The sequence below is a fragment of the Betta splendens genome, chromosome 7 (assembly GCF_900634795.4).
Source record: "Betta splendens chromosome 7, fBetSpl5.4, whole genome shotgun sequence".
Classification (NCBI taxonomy): Eukaryota; Metazoa; Chordata; class Actinopteri; order Anabantiformes; family Osphronemidae; genus Betta; species Betta splendens.
This window is the reverse complement of record NC_040887.2, coordinates 10,694,174-10,713,773: the sequence shown is the minus strand read 5'-3', so window position 1 is coordinate 10,713,773 and position 19,600 is coordinate 10,694,174. Positions and strand designations below refer to the sequence as shown.

Below are 19,600 nucleotides of genomic sequence, written 5' to 3'. Positions count from 1 at the left end.
TGTGTGCATTTTGGGTCTGAAGTTCAGAGTGTTTTTACAAGCTGTTTCTGCCTCTCTGTGCTATTTGGAGCTGTCGATGTGTGAAGTTATGCCTGGTGCAGCTTTAAGGCCTATATAGATGTTTATGCTTTTGCTTTGTGAGCCAATGCCAAATCCAATCCCCCAAGACCACTTGGCAGTTAACAAGTAAAAGTTAACACAAGACAGACGGACGTGCGATTCTTGTCCTGGCTCAGCTATCACCCGATCTCCCGTACCATAGTTTCCATAGTTTACATGGTACAAAAAGGGTAATCGCATAAAAACATTTAATCTCCGTGCTCATTATCTGTCTTTTCAGAATGACCCATTATCATAGGATCTGTCTGGAGATGTAGTCCTGTACAATGTATGTGTGCCTAACTGTGACTGTGTGTGTTTAGCGGTAAAAGATATGTTACAGATTAGTCTGTGTGGAGGGTCTGCTGTCATAAGAGAGCCTGGCATCTGTCACACATACACCAGTAGATTCATTCTACTGTTGTACAGTATGTGTGACAGATGCCACGCTGATGTGGAAAGTTTGGGCCTTCGTCTAAATGCTATTTGATTTGATTCTGATCAGTGGTCGCTGGACACATCATGCATCCAAATCGCACGACTGATTCGAGATGACATCAAGTCTGACTGGGAATCTTAATGTCGCCTTTTTGCTCCCTCCTCCCATTCAGAGCTGATCCAGAATGGCCGCCTCCTGACGCTGCCTGTATTAGCCGGAGACCTGCAATCCATGCTCCCTGACGAAGATGGGAAGCATCTGTATGTGGCCATGAAAGATAACCTGCTGTCTACCAGTCTGGACGACATAACACAGAACCCACGCAAGGTTAGAAGTGGAGGACACACACACACACACATACATACCATATCGTATATGTCTGAGCTCTGTCAAGGACTGACAAAGACCCCGCCTCTGCAGCCCTTCTACAAGATAAGTGCTGATAGTATTAATAACCTTTCTGGAACATATTGTGACATATTGAGCACCCGAAAGGGGACTAATGATTTAGTGCACATGTCTCACATCTCGTCCTTCTTCTACCCGTTCATGCTTATTGCCAAACTGCATAATGTCATTGGGGTTACAGGTATAGTGTTATGGAGGTGTTATTCAATCAAAGAGGAACAGCTGACATTTAAAAGTTATGAACAGAGAGTGAAATTACATGCACTCCAGACCTGATGTGAGTCATTAAACACTAATGCTTGTGTGCAGCCTGTAAATGCAGTTTCAAATCTACTTACAGTAGATGATAGAAAATTCAGATTCTAAGTGAACAGCATGAGGATTAGTCTAATACAAGTATGAATAATTTCCATCTTCACAGAAACATAATATCCAGCAAGAAACAGAACCACTGTTTAAACTGTAGGCATTTAAATCTAGATTGGCATCAGTTTAATGTGATACTTTCTAAACAGTAAAGAAGCCTCAACAATGGCCCTAACCAGTTTGACGTGATATCCAGACAACAGCACACAATGATGGTTCACCAGCCGGTCCGGTTAAGTTCAGGGTCACAGCAGGGCCAGCAACAGTGCTGCCTTTTCATAGCCCTGCGTCGACACAAGCTATCAGAGACAAACAGGTAGGCAAGCAGTCAAACAGACAGACAGCAGTCACGCTGGCCAGCCACCCACTCAGCCAGGCAGTCAGCCAGCCAAGGGATAGATAGTCACAGTCAACTCGTAACTTAGCTCCGTGCGGGCTGTAAAGTTATGTGTTTGTACAAACTATATTTATAGTCTGTTAGATCATTCCAGCGTGTGTGCAGGTCTCTCCCTGGTGTTAGAATTACTCACAGTGCCATATTCTTTTCATTTCTGTTTATTTTTGCCGCTACTGACATTCATAACTTCTTACCCGTTCTACTTCTAAGTATTTCGTTTTTTCACACATACACGGGCTGAATACACAGTTTGTGCCATTTTACTGTCTCAGTTAAGGAGATTGACACATAACCAGTTCCCCCACTCTATCCCAGTTCAGGTAATGTATCAAATGTGACACCGTTGCCTCCTTCACTTACATTTTTCTATGATCAAGCCAAAAATTCAGTGCATGTGAGTACAGCTGGCATCTCACATTACATAGGATTAGAATAAGATGGTGTGTGAGTTGGTGGCTTTTTTCAACATCTGTTATGTTTTCCATTTCCACACACTCACTAAAGACCTTTACATAAATTCCTTAAAATGAACCCCACTTTCCCTTTTATTTTGTATCTGCTGACAACCAGCATGCTTTCACAGAGGGGTAGACTTTACCTGGGGAGAATCTTTTGGTGCTCGTCCATGTTCCTGTTAGTGTGTGGTATTTGGTGATAAGGGGGAACGTGGTCTCTAATCTAATCTGATTGTCTCTGCATAGCACCGGGCTCTGTGGGAATTACTACATCAGAGAACGATTACTGGACATTCACAAATTGCTTCCTGAAAACTAAATCAGTTGGTATTAATGACATCTGAAGACCTGGACTACTACAAAAACATTTCTCTGACCAACATTCATGTATGAATGTATATTGTATGTTTTTGTTGTACACTTGTCAGTGTTTTGTTCAATAGACATTGTTGTCCCATTTGCAGCTTACTGTGGTACTGTACGTACACATATTGGAAAGTGAGGCTGATCATGTTTGTGACTTAATCTCTGCTTCACCATTGTGGTATTGGAGCGAATGACTAACATAGGCAAACCTTTAGAGTTGTCATGTTCAGCAGCTGACACGTGACACCAAGCCATCCCTGGAGCTTCCTCGCCACAGTCTGCCTGTCCCTCTCATCTCCTGCTCTCTTATTGCCTGGCTTTCTGGCTTGACATGAACCACCAAACTAGACCTCATGCAATTAGAGTGTTTTTATTATGCATTGATTAAGTTTACATTCACACAAACACTGGAGTTTCTTTGATCAACACAGCAAATCTGAGACACGTGTTGTTTTGACTGTTTTAGTGCTGTTTTTATTATTTAAATTAGTTGACTGGTGAAGTCATCCTTTTTCTGGCTAGAAATGACTCCCTTTTATGAGTGTTTATCCTACCAAAAACCTGAAAGAGAAGCAGATTCTATCTAATTTATTCTGCTGTGTTAGAAAGTGTATAACATGTGGCCCTTGGTAATGCTCTGCCTCTAATCCCTTTCATGCCTCCACAGAAAGCTTGCACATGTTAACTTCTGCTTCTGAATCACGGGTGGGATAAAGTTCACTTTGCCTCTGCATTCAAAAGCTTCCATTACTCGACTCATTTCAACATTACTGGGTTGGAAAAGTAAATCTTGTGTCTGTAACAGTTTGGACCCAAGGAATTTATTCATGCTTTGGCAGTGATGCACATTCAAGGGACCGCAGTCTGTGTGAAGCAAAGACCGGGGTGGCTGACGTCATGCAGAGACGCAGCGCATGTACAGTATGTGGGCTTCTCTGTGGGCTAACTGTGTAACCAAAACCTTTGTTAGGCCTCGTCTGCTCCAATAAAACCTTGAAGTACATACAACAGACAGAAATACAGCGTGACACGACCTAGAAATGATAAGCACATCTGGAAGCAGGGACCTTGTTTGAAGGCGGGTTGTGCCTTTAGATTGAGTGCTATGCAGTGTTCTCCCTGAACAGCTTTAAAGTTAGTGGAGGTGCAGTAGTTTACCTCTGGAAGATGTCGCATGATGATATACTGTAAATGGAACTCGTCAAGAATAAAGTAGTGGGGTTATGTTGCTATGACCTGCCTTGGCATCTTGGCTTATCAGCTGCTGATAAAAGCAGCAAAAAAGAAAAATGTGCCTCCTTCTTCTTGGTATCTTGTGTTTTACTCACAGCTCTCTTTCAGCCCAGAAGGGCAGAATAAGTAATAGCAACCGTTTTATCTCTTTCTTTGTTGATCTCTCCTGCCGGGCTACTGCAGCTCTACTGGCCAGCCAGTCCAGACCGGGTCCAAGAGTGTCTCATGGCTGGGAAAGATCCAGAGGTAATTCATCTCATATTCACACACAGATACAGTTGCGTGCAGATTTACTAGATTGCATAGGATGCTTTATTGCTTTTACTTCCCTCCCTGATTCACTTCCATCCACACACAGAAAGTTCAACAATAAACCATGACAGCTGCATGATAGGATTTAGCACCAGACCAAAGCAGGACGGATCCGATTGCTTAATGAACAGCCAATAAAGCAAATTGCTCTGAAGATTCCGGTTTTCCTTCTGTGTGTGTGCGTGTCTCTGTTCAGTTGGAGTGTGCTAACTTCCTGCGAGTCCTGCAGCCTTTTAATCAGACTCACCTGTACGTGTGTGGAACTGGAGCCTTCAACCCCCGCTGTGCTTTCATAGCGACCAGCGTCTTCCAACAGGTACGGCTGCTGACTCTCACTTACTGTACACACATGAAATAGGCCTGTATATAATTACAGGAGCTTTGGGGGATTTGGTATACATCTTAAAGTGAAGTGAAATGAAAATATTATTTGCAGAATGACCTGATGGTTTTATTTGTGCAGTGTTTTTTTGCCTTCCCACCACCCACTGGCATTTGTGTGTGTTCTGCCCCCATTCTAAAGCCTATCAGCAGCTGAAACATCACGTGTGTTGTCTGCCCCTATGCCCATATATCTGCCAGGGTTGACCCCCTGCCATCTGTCTTTATAATGGATCTTTGTCATGGAGGCTACACCCTGGGGGCCGCTGGACAGCAAACTCTTTTAAATGATCGTGTTAATGTAGTAAAGTGTGATGTCATTACACAGTGATAAGTTGATAATCATTTTGCTGGTCCCTCAGTCATGTGTGTGTTCATTCCTGCATTTATTAAGCTAAATACATACCTTTCAGCAGTTTGTGTGAGTGAATAGCTAATCCCATGAAAGCCTGCGAGAGATCAGAGGCGACGTCCAGACGTGCTACTTAACGGGGCTTGTGGTGCTGACTGGTTTAAGGCTAGACTTCACACATTTTAAAACCTCTCCACTTAATACAGCTACCCTCAATTAGCTGCTCACTCTGTGCATGTGTGTGACAGTACGTGTGTGCGAGAGTGGGAGACAGGATTCTCCAGCTGGCCGAAAAAGTCTTTGTCCATATTTAATGGAACTACTAGTGATTTTAAAAAGAATGAATGCAAAAAGTCACATCCATTCACTTTGCCCAGTCTGCCAAGCTAACTTTCCATCTGCATGTGCATGTGCATGACCTCTGTTTTTGTTTGCTTTCCCAGTCAGAGCACCAGACGCTCTCCTACGGCCAGACAGAGTGTGGGAAGGGGAAATGTCCTTATGACCCTTTCCAGAAAACCGCCTCTGCTGTTGTTGGTACGTACTCTGTTCGCGAGGCTGAAGAGAATTTTTTCTCACTTATAGCTGTCAATCTTTTAGATGATTTAAATGTGTCACTTTATTTATAAATAATTCCTACATTACTTAGGCTTCACCCGTCCAGTTATTAGAATAGTAGTAATAAACTTATACCCTGTCATCAAACTCTGTGTTATATGAAATATTGTTTCTCTTTGTAGACGGGGAGCTGTATGCTGGGATCACCTCAGACTTCATGAGCCGAGACTCTGCCTTCTTTCGTAGTCTTGGCAGTCGCCACGTCCTCCGCACTGAACAGTACGACTCCACCTGGCTGCAGGGTAAGCGCAAAAGTCAGACAATGAGGAGATTCTCCAGAAAATACCTTATATTCTAAACTAATGTTTATTGGCAACATATCGAAGAAGTTTCATAGTTTTCGCAGTATACATTTATAATATATTATATCCTGAGCACCAGTATACCATCACTGTAGCTTTTGTTCCAAATAGGCATCTCCTACATTCTAGGTCAGCTGTTCACTTGTACTGTACCATCACTGTTTGCTCTCTGTTTTATTACTTGCAGTATCAGCTCTTCCCTGCATGCTACATGCCTTTCAGCAAAATTAGATTATATTGTAGGCTGGAATCGCAGCAGTGTTGTATAGCAACAAGCCCTTCCTTCTATGTGCATGTCCTCTCTTTCTCCAGATGCCCAGTTTGTGCGGGTAGCGCCACTGTCTGAAACTGATAACCCAGAGGATGATAAGGTTTACGTGTTTTTCACTGAGCGTGCTCAAGAAGCGGAAGGAGCTGCAGGAAAGGTGCTCTACTCTAGAGTGGCACGCGTCTGCAAGGTACTTGTATGGAGACAGGCAGAGCGTATTTGTATCTAACTTCTACTCCTCTGTGATACACGTTTGAAATGTCTGGCTCTTTACATGGATGTATTGTACAGTCTAAATTGTGCTGTGCAGTTATATAATAACTGATTTACTTGAAGCAGCCTCTCACATAGTCGTTGTTTGTTGAAATGTGTGGTATTTCTATTTTTGCTGTATATATTTTCTATTTTTTAATTCTTCATAACTTAATGCTTTACCACAACAATACCTTCTGGCCTATTGTCACTGTAATTTTATATTTCTTATAGAATGACATTGGAGGCCAGAGGAGTTTAGTTAACAAGTGGAGTACCTTCCAGAAAGCTCGTTTGGTGTGTTCAGTCCCAGGACCTGACAGCCTACAGACCCACTTCGATCAGCTGCGTGAGTACAGACACAAGCATCGAATGACAAATGTACCGCAAGCGTACCTAAACTAATCACGTGTGACAGGCCTCCACCACTGGTCGCATCAACGACTGGAGCTTTGCCACTGAATGCGTCATAAAGGGGAAACAGACTTCACTGTTCTCTTGTACCTTACATGAGAAGTTGGAATATATTGAGGCAGCATATAAAAGGTTTTCAGAATGAATAAACTTAGAGGTGCTTAACCACAGCCTCAGTGTGTGAATTTGGCTGCATGGCTCCACTGTTACCACGGTGATCAACAGCCCCGTCGGTCACCTTGGGTTTGTCTTCGTGCATCAGCCTTGGTAACCACGGCAACTGGCCTTAACATTGAGTTGCAGTGGTCTTATTCATTATCAAGGATTCACGGTAGCGTCTTCCAGTTGGCTCCGAGTGTGTGAGTGTGTGTTCAGGCACCGATCTGCATATTCTGCCTGAATGAGGATGTTACATGTAGCCTCTGCTCACTCTCTGTAGCTGTATCTGTCAGTCTGAACTCATGTCCTCAAATGGGTCAGGTCTTCACACTTACACAGTAGCTATCAGGTAATGATTGAATGTCACTTGCGTTCATCACTCACCACTGCTGCCAGCTATTGTTCATACAGGGAACCCAGTCCATACTGTATGCGCGGTTTTCTTGAGAAGCTGTAACTGTCAAGTCACTAAGCTGCTGCTGAAGCACAGGACCATTAGTTGAGGATTAATCGATCAATTGACCTCTGGGTTATGAGGCCAACATGCTTCGGATGCACCACTCTGCTACAGTATGATTCACCCCAGATAGAATTTTAACTCGCAATCTCTGCCTTAGAAGACCTGACCCTTCCATTATGCCACTGGGACCATATGTGGAGTTCTACTGTACAAAAATAATTTAACATATTTAATTTATCTGCAGCGAATTTCCTAAATCAGTGATGACTACACTCTACATAGCCAGTACCTTGTTGTTTTGTCAGGGTTTCAGACAAGATGCAAGAAACAGGGAGGACGTTGTTGAGGCAGGACTGGTTTCTTATCTCTGCTGTTTTGGTAAACACACAACTCACAAAGTAAACACTGCTAATCTTGTGTGTGCAAACTCAAAATGACATACAGCACATCAGACCTAAATGTACTTACTACGTACTTTCATATTGTCTAATGCTTTCATATACACACACTTATAAAACATATGAACATACTGTACACACACTGCTTTTGACTTGGGTCTCGGCTCGGCGGTTTTTACCAGCATGCCTGTGACCACATCTGATAAGCGTGCATGCAAATGTGTTTGTGAATACACTGCAGTACAGCACGTAAACACACGCACACCCAATGAAAACCACAAACCCATATACATTAGAGTAACATGACAGGTTAAGAATGCTGCCGGTGTTGTGTTTATGCCACGCTCTGCCAAACAGAAACACCACAAAAACCAGAAATCCTTGACAATGTGTGGGTCCCCCATGACTGGAGAGTCGTGGCTACCACCTGTGTACATGAGTGAGAGGGGCAATTGTTAGCAATTACATGTTGACGGTGACGGAAATCAATCAACTTCATAAAACAGCAGGTATCGGGTGTGGGTGTTGACATTTTTAGGGCTTCGTCTACATGTGTGTGTCACATGAGCACTGTTTGGGTTTCATTCATGCCTACTGTGACAATGTTAACACAAGATGAAAATCCATCCAGTAACATAAGGGATAAATCCCTGTTAAGCTGCATGAATAATACCCCCAATGTGACAGTCTGTCAGGGATCAAGTAGAGTAAACAAGATAAAATAGGATTAATGCTAAACGATGCTTAAACCAGCTTTGACTGACTGTAATGCTGTGTGTAAATTAAGACACAAGCTAAAGAGGTAACGAACACCAGGTTTTGTCTTTTAATTTTAGCAAATTGCTGTGAACAGGTTTATGCACCTTGTTTTTTGTCATTGTTTGTTTGCATGTGTTGACTCACAGCGCGTCTGGTCTGGGAGTGTCACAGTCTGAGTCATCACACTGGATTGTTTTAAAATGAGTCTACTTAGGCTAAAGTATGTTCACTTTTATAAACTCACTCAAAGGTTCTGGTTTGTTGTCGATGCCACTTGTTGTGTGAAATTGCAAAATACCGTCAAGCCTCATTGGAGTGTAATTACTTTACTCCGAAGCTACACAGTAGAGTGGAGTTGGTTTGTGATTACAGTTTTTTCTTCTTCATGAAGAAACACAGACATTCTTCCTGCTGCCCACTAAGGGTAAAACAAAAAGCCTGTTCCTGTTGTGGTAAAAGGTTTTAGAGTTCACCTAACAGCAAAGATTCTCAGATGTTTGACTGCTGTTGTGATTGTTGTGGTTTTTGTTGTGAAGGAGTCTCATGCTATGAGATTTCCAAATTGGAGACAGAGGACCCTCTGTGGCCGGACCCTGACACCAGAACCACGGAGAAATTTTCAGGCATTTCTCCTATTTTGGCATCTGTGTGTAAGAGCTATTGTTCCAGACATAGGACAACTCCCATTTCCCTCTGACTACATCATCCTCCAATGCTGAAAAAGAATGAGAGCTGAGGGGCACTGTAGAGGTCTGGGATGGCTGAAGTGTGATTAAAAAAATTAAAAAAATACATTTTAGTGACATATTTAGAATGTGTTGGTCTAAAATTAGAATTTTCTCCAGGTAGAGGAGCTACTTGAGTTTCTAGCTTGTCCAACTGCTTAATTACATCATCAGCAAGTATACTTAGTGTTTAAGGCTAGTTTGAAAACATGTTTTGTTATACTGAAGAACATTCATCATGTTTGGAGGCCTCCGCTGAGCCTTTCTAATCCATCATACCTTGGCTGAAAATACTTGAATAGAACAGAGACGAAGGAAAATTGAGGAGTGAGGGGAGAAGAGGAGCTGTTGTCCTCAAGTGGAGGACCTCAAAGAAGGAGGAGGAAAGGAAAAAGATGAAGTAGGACGAGGGCGGTTAAAGCATGAGGCGGAGATAGACGGAGGGGGAGGCAGGGAAAATACAGACAGCGTTAAGGAATACTTATTACATTACAGGTATTTAAAGCTTACTACAGTAGCTTTCTGTTAGCGTTGGCATTTGGTGCACTGAAAGTCACTTCTATGCCAAATGTTTAGGGTAATGTAGTTTTCGATTCTAACCCGCTGTTAATAGTAGATGTCCCTCTTTACAGTGCACTGTACTGCATGCGTGTTGCACTGATACATGGAAAGGGAGGAGGCAGACAAAAGAGATGTGATATTTATGAACAGGGACATATGACAGCTTAGACAAAAGGCCTGTCCCCCTCAAAGCACATGCAGGGGGTGAGTGAGGTGAAGTGGAGCTAAAAGGCTGTGAGAGGTGATGGGGGGTGGTTGTTACATACAATATAGAATTGTGCTGAAGGGTGAGTGAGGAGAAAAAAATGGAGAGGAAAATAACAACAAGGAGGAGACACAGTGGCGTGGCAGCTTTAGAACAGTCTGCTTAGCGTACCGAGGACAAGAACCGTTTCAGGTAGAGACGCCTCAAAGCAGATGGGGACAATATGATGAAATAATGGTGGTCAGGGACATTTGGTGTAATCTGGAATAAAAATAGTAATTTAAGATAAAACATGTTTTCATACCATCAAATTACTTTATCATAAAGCATGTTCTTTGTAGAAAAGCAGGCAATACAGTGGCTCTCTTGGTCATCGATATAAATCTTAAAGTGGACGCCAACTTGGGGATCACACGAGTAGCTAAAAGGTAAAAATTCTGTCATGGTGAAAATATATGGAGCAGAATAGGGCCAACAGCCAAGGGGCTCTATGGAGCAGACAAGACGGAGGCAAGGCTATTATTGGCAAATTACTGTAGGGTGAGGAGGACATAAAGACAGGGAGCGTGGTCAGGAAGGTGACGAGGATGTGGAGGGAGGAGGTGGATGTTGGCATCAGGCTGAGTAGGAGCGAGCGGCGGATAAATGAGGAGAGATAGGGGCGTTTGCCCGGCGGCTACGGTCACAATTGGACCGAGGAGAAGGAAGATAGGGGCCGAGTGTGCAGGTCTGCGGGCCAGACAAGACGATCCCTCCTCAGGGGAAAACAGCCGCTTTTTGTTTAGAGGAGAAGACTCCAGAACAATCCTCCTGAGAAAATAGGCCAGACAGACAGATGGACGGCACGGAGGGACAGCGGGAGGCAAGAGTGGGAGACAACGAGGGAGGACAACGAGGGAAGACAACGAGGGATGCCCACGGGGATCCCCGGACTGCAGGTGGATTTAGGCAGAACCTGGAGAAAAAGAAAAATCAATTCAAAACAGACAAGAAAACATGGCAGGTTGTTTTCTTATCACTGCAATGTGTTGGAAACACTATTTTACCCCAATTTAAAGCTTTAAATCACTGCTCACCTTGAGGCACTGGTTTCGATAACGCTGCAGACAGAAGTAGGCTGATCTCATATTCCCCAGACGGTCCTGATGAATATATGTGCGCGCGTGTGCTTCGCTCTTCCTCCCATTTAAAGATTAATGCCATTAAAGTCACCACTGGTCAATAAATCAGCCAGCGGAGGGATGCGGAAACAAGGTGCAACGGCACTAAATAAGTCACGATTTAAAAACTTGTCACACAGAGATAAGAGAGAATTTCTGCCAAGCTGCGCTGTATAAATAACCGAGGCGTTTGCTTCAAAGTCTCTAAAAAGAAAAATGTTGTTCTGGCTGTGTCTTCTGAAGTAACTATGTTTTCATGCGGCGGTGAATGAGGTGCAGAGGAAGACAGACTGACGAGCTTTGAAGCACAATGCAGTGACTGGGAGTTCTCTACCGGGATTAACAAAGTTTGTATTAAGTTTACACAGCACTTCTCTAATATGAACACAATTCATTCTTATGCACCAAGAAGTTTAACTTGGGGTTTCACTAGGTCTCGCAATCTAAGATGAATGTTAGCAAATAGAAATATCTCCTAAATACATGTTTGTTTCTTATTCCATGTATTAAATGCTTGCCTCAACTACACTAATATGTCTCTGCCGCCTGCTTTGATCTGGTGCAGCTGATTTAAAGTCGACTGCATGTTTGTGCGCACACAAACTCATTATCTGATCACAGCTCCATCACCAGTGAATTACATTTGTACCAGGTTTAAAGGGAGTCTGTCTCACGGCTCATGGCGATAAGGCTCAGCTCTGCAGGTTTACTTATAAATCTTGCCCAAGCCTCCTTTTGATTCTCGGGCTCATCCCTTCCTTGAAAAAGATAAAGCTGCCCATGGTTCACCAAAATAACATATATATCACCCAGAGTAATAAAAGGAAAATTGAAGCCATGAAGACATTAACACAAGTGGAAAGAGAGAGAAAGAAAAAACAAGATGATAAAGGCTTTGGTTAATGTGAGGCGTCAGAGCGGGCGGGACGTTTTATGGAAAATGTGGGCATGGATGAAAACTAGTTTACATTTCAGGGAAAGAGGGAAGAAGAAGTGGAAAAAAGGTGGAAGGATACAGTATGCTGCACTGAAGGCACAGCAGGAGGGAGCAGCAACAAACGCGAGGAGAGATGCTTGCACAAACCAGACATCTGCACTGTGATACAAATGAAAAAACGATGAGTTAATGATAAAGGAGTGAGGCGTTAAACGAGGCTTTGTGTTTGCTGCCGGCCGCTGGCTACCCACAGTCCTCTCTGCTCTGCCTCGAGGGGCCTAATGACTGTGCGTGCGCGCGTCTGTACATTTAGTGTGAGTGTGTGTTCATGTGTGAGCCTTTGTCCTCGTGTGCGTGCATGGGGCCCTGCTGGCCTTTTTTCCTTGAGTCAGACGTGTGTGCGCTGCTGAAGCTGCCACCGTGTGTGGCAACGCTGCGTGTGTGTGTATGTGTGATGAGATGAGATTAGGCTTCCTGCAGGGCTGTAGTTCCGTGGAGGCCACCTGAAGCAGCAGGCACGACAGGAATGTGGGAACTGTGATACGCTTCGCCGTCTCCATCACCACAACAACATCGCTGACACGATGTGGGGGACGAGAGGAGAAAAGAATGAAGGGAAACAAAAAATAGGAGGCACATTAGAGCACATGCACATGGACATGTTATAGTTTCTGAACTTTTTCAATTAGTCTGCAACTGTTGCAGACTAATTGCACAGAACACACACAGGAAGTAAAGGGATGATTAAACAGCCCCAGCGCTTATCTGAGATGAAAGGGCTCGTCAGACAACCTTTGATATATGGTGATTTATATAAACGGTGGACGCTGAGGAAGAGCAGACAGCGTCAATCAGAAAAGTTAGAGATATGAGTGGAAAAGCTGAAAATGTGATTACATTTGAAATTTGAAGTCCCTCATATACACAACATCTTTGAGCAAGAGCTCCAAAATGGATTAGACCCGTACAGTACACAGGGTTGGACACAGTCTGGCAATAAATGAGTTTTTAAAGTTAGAAATATTACAATCATGCACCTTTCTATTAAACTGATAAAGTTGCATTATGAATAATATTGGTTATGACTTTTAGATGACAATATTGGTTTCTGAGTGGCCATCTGTTGCTTGTTGTCTGTTTTCCTGTTCACAAATGTCTTTTGTCATTTGTTAGTGACTCGCTTCGCCGGAGAAGAGTCTAAATCAATGGTTCAGTTTGTTTACGGCAACAAAATTAATTGCACAGCCCGTTTAAAACTGAGACCCACTCATTAAACATCACTCCTTAATTACACTGCGCGACGTACGGGATGTCCACACAATTCAAAGATGCATCATCTCTTTAAAAAGTGCTTAGATCAGACGAGCGTTGAAGTCATCTACTCACTAGGCTGCAGTGGTGTGTGAGGATCAGACAGGCAGATGGAAGACGTGAAAATCCACGCTCGCCGCAGCGAGAGCCACGCCACGCCGAGACAAACGCCACCGAACGCTGCAGCCGGCCGCCTCCGGAGCGGAGCGTGCAGGCGGAGGTGCGGTGTTTAGCGTGTGTGACAGCAGGTGTTGTTCTCCTGTCGCAGCCTCAGCGCGCCGCTCTCCCACTGCGGCCGGTTATTAATGGCCACAGATTCATTACAAGCAGCCAGCCAGCCATGCTGCCAGCACGCACCGCGCTATTAGTCACACAGTCACAGCCTGATGGATGCGCACACACACGCACACGGGCAAACACACACACACATGAAGCACACACACGCACAAAGCATGCACGTATACACACACACACACACACACACACACACACACACACACACACACACACACACACACACACACACACACACACACACACACACACATACACACACACGACCAGGACCAAGTTCCATCACAAGAAACAAACAGACATGATGATCACACACAATGTTGCTACTGTGCTTTGACCTGTCACTTACCTCATTCTCTATCTTTTCTCTAATGCCTTCCTCACATTCAGAGGACATCTACATCCTCCATGGAAAAGACAAGAAGAACCCTCTCATCTATGGACTGTTTACCACCTCCAGGTTTGTACAAGACCGGGAAACTTCACATTTTATTTGTGCTTTTGGTTGTGTTGAATTTCTACTTTCTTTCTACACAGTGCACTCAGTTATAGGTTGTAATTAACAACCCTGTCAGCGCCAGTGTTAAAGCATTCAGCCTTTTCATTTCAGACGCAATAGGAGTCATGTCAGTTTATGGGTAATTAAATGTTTAAACCCATGGGATGTCTGAGGATAAATCCATAATGACTAGCACTTATAAGGTTTCAAGACATGTGAAACAGCTTTTTGAAAAGTTGTACAGTATAAGCTATGTTTTTAAATTCAACGGAGACCTGACTGAAAGTTAGAAAAGTTAGTTTGCCTCGAACACTGAACGAAGTGTCCTTCGCTTGTATTGCCCAGCATTTATTTCATTGGGATGGGAGTGAAATGCTGTTAAAAGAGCTTCTATGACATGATGTGAATTCACCATGTGTTGCTGTAAAGTGAGATGGTGTCATGCTGTGAAACACCAACGGGCCACAGGCTAATGAATGAATCACATTCATTCGTGTTAACAAAATGGAGCCCATGTGAGACTTCATCACAGAATCATCAGTCTGGCTTTGATGCAAGAAGTCCTTATATTTTCCTCATAAACAGTGGAATCAGACCTGACAACAGACTCTTGGAAACTGTAACAAGACCACGGTTTGCTGGAGCAAGTGTGTAGTTTCTAGTGTAGTTGCCAGCTTCTGATTTGGCATCTCTCACTGGGAGTCAGAAGTGGAGGTTCGGAACCAAGCGGCCTTTGTTATAAATGATCCCAAACACTTGCTCATTACGTGAGAATTAAAGCGGTTCTGTGACAGTGGGAAAACCCTGAAGGAGAAGCTGAAAAACATCACAAAGACAAAGACAGCGCACGGGGGCCGAATGTAGAAAACAATGACTTTGCTAGACAAACAAAAACTAGAACAACAACATGTTGTGCATCTGCAGAATTTACGAACCCCCCTGACGAAACATGAAATAAGTTAGCACTGGATTTAATTAGGCTGTGTACACAATATGAAAACAATATTTCAGATCCATCTGGGTCAGAATGATGACACAAGCACATAAAGCCCCATGACAGAAGTGAAAGAGAGACGGACAGAAAACAGCTGATACTCAAAAACAGGGACGGTCATTAGGCTTGACAAGCCAAAGACGCAGCACAGGTGAACAGACTCAGTACCAACAAAACAATAAATTAGACCCTGCCTTGAAAAAGCCCTGCAGTTTGTCGTTTCCTCCAGAGTTACTGACGGCACCACATGTCCTGAGAATCCCCCATCAGAGGCGGACGCCGGCTCCACGGTAGCAGCAGTATGACGGCATCTGGCCTGCTGGAGCAGGGAGTCGCTCTGTTTGCTGGGTTTTGGTAAGTGTCTGGAATCTCAGCGGGGACCAGACCGAAACCCAAGGCATCACCCAGGGTGGGGTCCCGGCCACAGAGCTGCAGAACAGCGCGCACGAAGGTCGATCCTAGTGAGTGAGAGCTGAACGGAGGTTTTCAGGCTCGGTTTCTGCTTTTGCTCATTTTTCATTTGATGATTTGTTGTTTTAATCACCCGTCCATCGTGTGCGTCAGTGTCCGACACCTCTGACAAGGTTTCCTTTGAATAATCACAGCTGAGTTGGAGTATTGTGTCTTTGAGGAATTCATTAACTTCATAGATTATTGCAGTCCTTTGTGTCAGACTTCTCATTTGGAATCACTGCTCAAAGACTTACAGTACATTGGTCCGTCCTCCACACCGACTCCTTTGTCATGTCTGTGAAGGGAAGAGGAGAAAGTTTAGACTAAACACGCACTATGTGTCATCTGGGCTGAAAGAACCACCCTGATTCCTCACAGCGCAGCCTTTCTGTGTGCTTCAACAGCTTTGCCCGTGCGACACTCGTGGAATCTTAACCATGATCTTAACTACAGTGAATAGGACGTGTTGTGGTGCAGGCTGATGTGCTAAAAGCGGCGCATTCATCCAAGCTGGAAATTGGGTTGGAGCGCATTCAAAAAAATGGTGCGCTCAGGCTGAAAAGCCACAGTGAATCACAGCTCTAGATTTCAATTTAGTTTACTCCTTAAGTAAAATCCTAAAAGGCATGTACAGCTTGTGTTTTTATCTATGCAGGCTGGAATAACAACAGTTGGACAGACGACCTGTCTGACTGTGATAATTGACAGAGCTCCTCTCTTCTCTCCTGTGTCTTCTCAGTGATATTCTGAACGGTTCAGCCGTGTGTGTTTACCGAATGGAGGATGTCGTTCGGGCTTTCAAGGGAAACTTCCTGCACAAAGAAGGGCCTCAGTATAAGTGGGCGGAGTTTACAGGCAAGATGCCGTACCCTCGACCTGGAACTGTAAGTTGAAGACCAGCTTTCTCTTCCCTATCAGTAAACACCCTCACAGTGACTCTTCATAGTTATACCCCCTGCTGCTACACTCACACTGTTCATTTTGTACATGTATGTGGTTAAAATTCATACTATGCATAAAAAAAGTCACTTAATGGGACAAAAACTGTACATGTAATGAAAAAATATATATTTTATAATATACAAATGATCATTTTAAGTTACATTCCACCACGTTTAATCACCCCCCCCCCTCTCTCTCTCAGTGTCCCAGCAGTACTTATGGAAGCTACAGCTCGACCAGAGAGTATCCTGATGACGTCATCTTCTTCAGCCGGACTCACCCACTGTTACAGGTTCAGCAGATATTTACCTGTGTTGTGTAATTCAATTAAATCTAGACCTATTTTATCACAAGATAAGGCATATTTCTGTTTTTTTAGCTGAGCTCCTTGCCAGAAGCTACAGCATCCAAAGGGAACATGCCGTAATGACCATAGCTACTGATCGTACTGTTCACTGTTTGTTCCAGGAAAATGTGCTGCCCCTGGGAGAGCGCCCCCTCCTGGTTAGAGTGGGCGTGCACTACAAGTTTAGCAAGCTGCTTGTGGACAGGGTGGAGGCTGTGGATGGCACCTATGACGTCCTGTTCATCGGCACAGGTGGAGTTTGTGCAGTAGAACATTTTAATGGCCATAATTGCTGGTTGGCATTTGACACATTAGCATTTACCACTGAAACATGTTATTGTTTTTCATTTGCTGTTTTTTCTGCAGACACAGGTCTGGTGTTGAAGGCCATCCATCTCCCCAGAGAACACGATCAGGGGCAGGAGATTACTCTGGAGCAGCTGCAGGTCTTTCAGGTACAGCAAATAGTTACTGTGGAGAGTCCCAGTGTTGTTAGATCAGTTGAATGATTAAGGCATCAGTCTAATTCTTTTTTTTTAATGAACATTTTTTAACACGCGACTCTTGGAACATGCTTGATGTTGTGTGCACCGAATCAGTGCATGCAGGCATTTGTTTTTACCAGTTCAGAGTGAGTTTGTGATGCATTGCAGATGTCAAATCATTCCTTAAAGCAGAAAAGCAAAACAAACATTTAGGTTAATGGGCATCGTAGTAGATATTTAGCAGCTTGGAAGTCTGTTTAATGGTATATACAGAAATAATAAATAAAACAATAAACACACATTGGCCTAAAATGATTCTAATTATAGTATGTTTACATTCCACACTCCAATTTATGCTAATAATGTACATATACAGTACATCAGATTGGTTCTATGTCATGTAGAGTTTACTCTAGCACAAAGGTTGCAACAGCTGGACATCGTTATCACATCCGACTGTAAGAAAATCTTTCTCCCTTTCAACTGCAGCTCACTGTGTTCACAGTTCATCATTCCACTGGAAGCTCCAATTCAAATGCAAGGAGCCTGTGTTTACTCTGCATGATGCGGTTGAGATTTGTGTTTCCATATTTAAAAATATTTGCTTTGTTGCAAGACTTTTTTTTTTTTTGTTGCAAGTGATATCAAAAGACGTGTGATCGCCGCAATACGAGATCGTGTCTCTAGATTATTTAAAATAATCTGCAGAGATCTTTTTATCTGTGTCTCTGTGCCACAGTTTCTTCATACGCTTGCCTCGTTTTTAACTCGATGTGTTTCTCAGGCTTCTCTTCTCACTTCCTTGCAGCACAAATCACCAGTGACAGCCATGACACTCTCAAAGAAAAAGGTAACAGATAAGAGCGAAACTCACTTCTAAACTTCCTTTGCACATGCACACGTACACACATGCTGATGCACAACATCACACTTGTCACTCCAATCTCCACCTTGTATCTCCAAGGACAGCTTCATCACCAGTTGCTATGGTTACCCCGCCTCAGTCGAAGCAGTAATAAAGAGATGCCACTCACACAAGCACAGTGGCTGTCTGTAACATTGTTAGACTGTGAGCTGGTTGTGTGACTCCACAACTGAGGATGATTTAGCTGTTGATTGTTAATATGGCTCTGTTTCACAGGAGCAAACCGAATGACCTCTATTTCTCTCGACTCTCCCCTCTTTTATTATTCTCTTCCAACATCCTCCACTCTAATTCTTCCCTCTCCCTGTTTTCCGCCTCCTCCTCTAGCAGTGGTTGTTTGTGGGCTCCAGGGAGGGTGTGTCCCAGCTGGCCCTGTACCAGTGTGAGCTGTACGGCCAGGCCTGTGCAGAGTGTTGCCTGGCCAGAGATCCCTACTGCACCTGGGACGGCCACGCCTGCAGCCCCTACATGCCCACCGTGCGCAGGTAGGCACCGCCCAGATCTGCTCGCGTTCATCCAGAAAACACTCATTTAAGCTGAATATCCCTACACGTTGAATCTTTGTTTTCTGAAGAGCACATGGAATAGATTTTCCAAGATTTGCAAATTTAAACCACATTTGTTGATACTTTCAAGTGTGTCTCAAATAACTGATTCAGAACTATATGGTAAAATATGAAGGATGTTTTCCACTTGACCAACAACTTCCTTGAGTACAGAGCATAACATATGGGCTGATTCTCATGGAATTTGCAGATGACCTTTCCCCTAGTGCCACTATCATCACCATCAACTAATAAATTTGTTCATCTAACTATTTTTCCCAAACCAGCCTTTTTATTTATTTTACCCCCATACATTTTGACAAACCTCATTCTATTGTTCTGTTTTGTAACTGTATTTAATTCTTTCTTTACAGGAGGAATGCTCGTCATTTAGGGGAGGATGAGGATCCTCTCACTCAGTGTGTGAGGCAGGGAGGTGAGAGAAGTTGATTCTTTGGCCATTCACTGTCTTTGCATGACAGGATAAAAACCTGTTCACACTGTACTATCTTTCTGTGGGCTCTTTCAGCCGGACTGCAGGTGGAGGCGGAGCAGAGGTTGATGATGGTTGCAGAGGGTAACAGTACGTACCTGGAGTGTTTGCCTCGATCCAGACACGCTGCTGTTACCTGGTACAAGCAGGCTGGAGTGAACAGCCCTGAACTAAACCAGGTACCTGCACACAGGAAGACATGTGCCTTTACATAATCCTTAAATGACATTAACAGTTACTGCAAACTTCTGCAGAGACAAGGAGAAACCGGATGCAAATACATTTGT

General features: G+C 43.7%; 1 protein-coding gene across 4 annotated transcripts in view; it reads left to right on the top strand.

Annotated features, from left to right (window-relative positions):
- sema3h (sema domain, immunoglobulin domain (Ig), short basic domain, secreted, (semaphorin) 3H) overlaps window positions 1-19,600 on the top strand; it is a 38,402-nt gene that overhangs the window by 14,968 nt on the left and 3,834 nt on the right. For 3 of the 4 annotated variants that reach the window (XM_029157187.2, XM_055510564.1, XM_029157189.3), the window contains exons 3-18: window positions 711-865; window positions 3,947-4,009; window positions 4,272-4,391; window positions 5,252-5,345; window positions 5,549-5,668; window positions 6,041-6,186; window positions 6,483-6,597; window positions 14,022-14,091; window positions 16,317-16,461; window positions 16,722-16,811; window positions 16,988-17,117; window positions 17,232-17,320; window positions 18,159-18,200; window positions 18,603-18,760; window positions 19,195-19,256; window positions 19,350-19,492. In XM_029157187.2, coding sequence (XP_029013020.1) covers window positions 711-865; window positions 3,947-4,009; window positions 4,272-4,391; window positions 5,252-5,345; window positions 5,549-5,668; window positions 6,041-6,186; window positions 6,483-6,597; window positions 14,022-14,091; window positions 16,317-16,461; window positions 16,722-16,811; window positions 16,988-17,117; window positions 17,232-17,320; window positions 18,159-18,200; window positions 18,603-18,760; window positions 19,195-19,256; window positions 19,350-19,492 — 1,742 coding nt within the window. The remainder of the gene's footprint in view (window positions 1-710; window positions 866-3,946; window positions 4,010-4,271; window positions 4,392-5,251; window positions 5,346-5,548; window positions 5,669-6,040; window positions 6,187-6,482; window positions 6,598-14,021; window positions 14,092-16,316; window positions 16,462-16,721; window positions 16,812-16,987; window positions 17,118-17,231; window positions 17,321-18,158; window positions 18,201-18,602; window positions 18,761-19,194; window positions 19,257-19,349; window positions 19,493-19,600) is intronic. The other variant, XM_029157188.2, reaches the window with a different exon arrangement.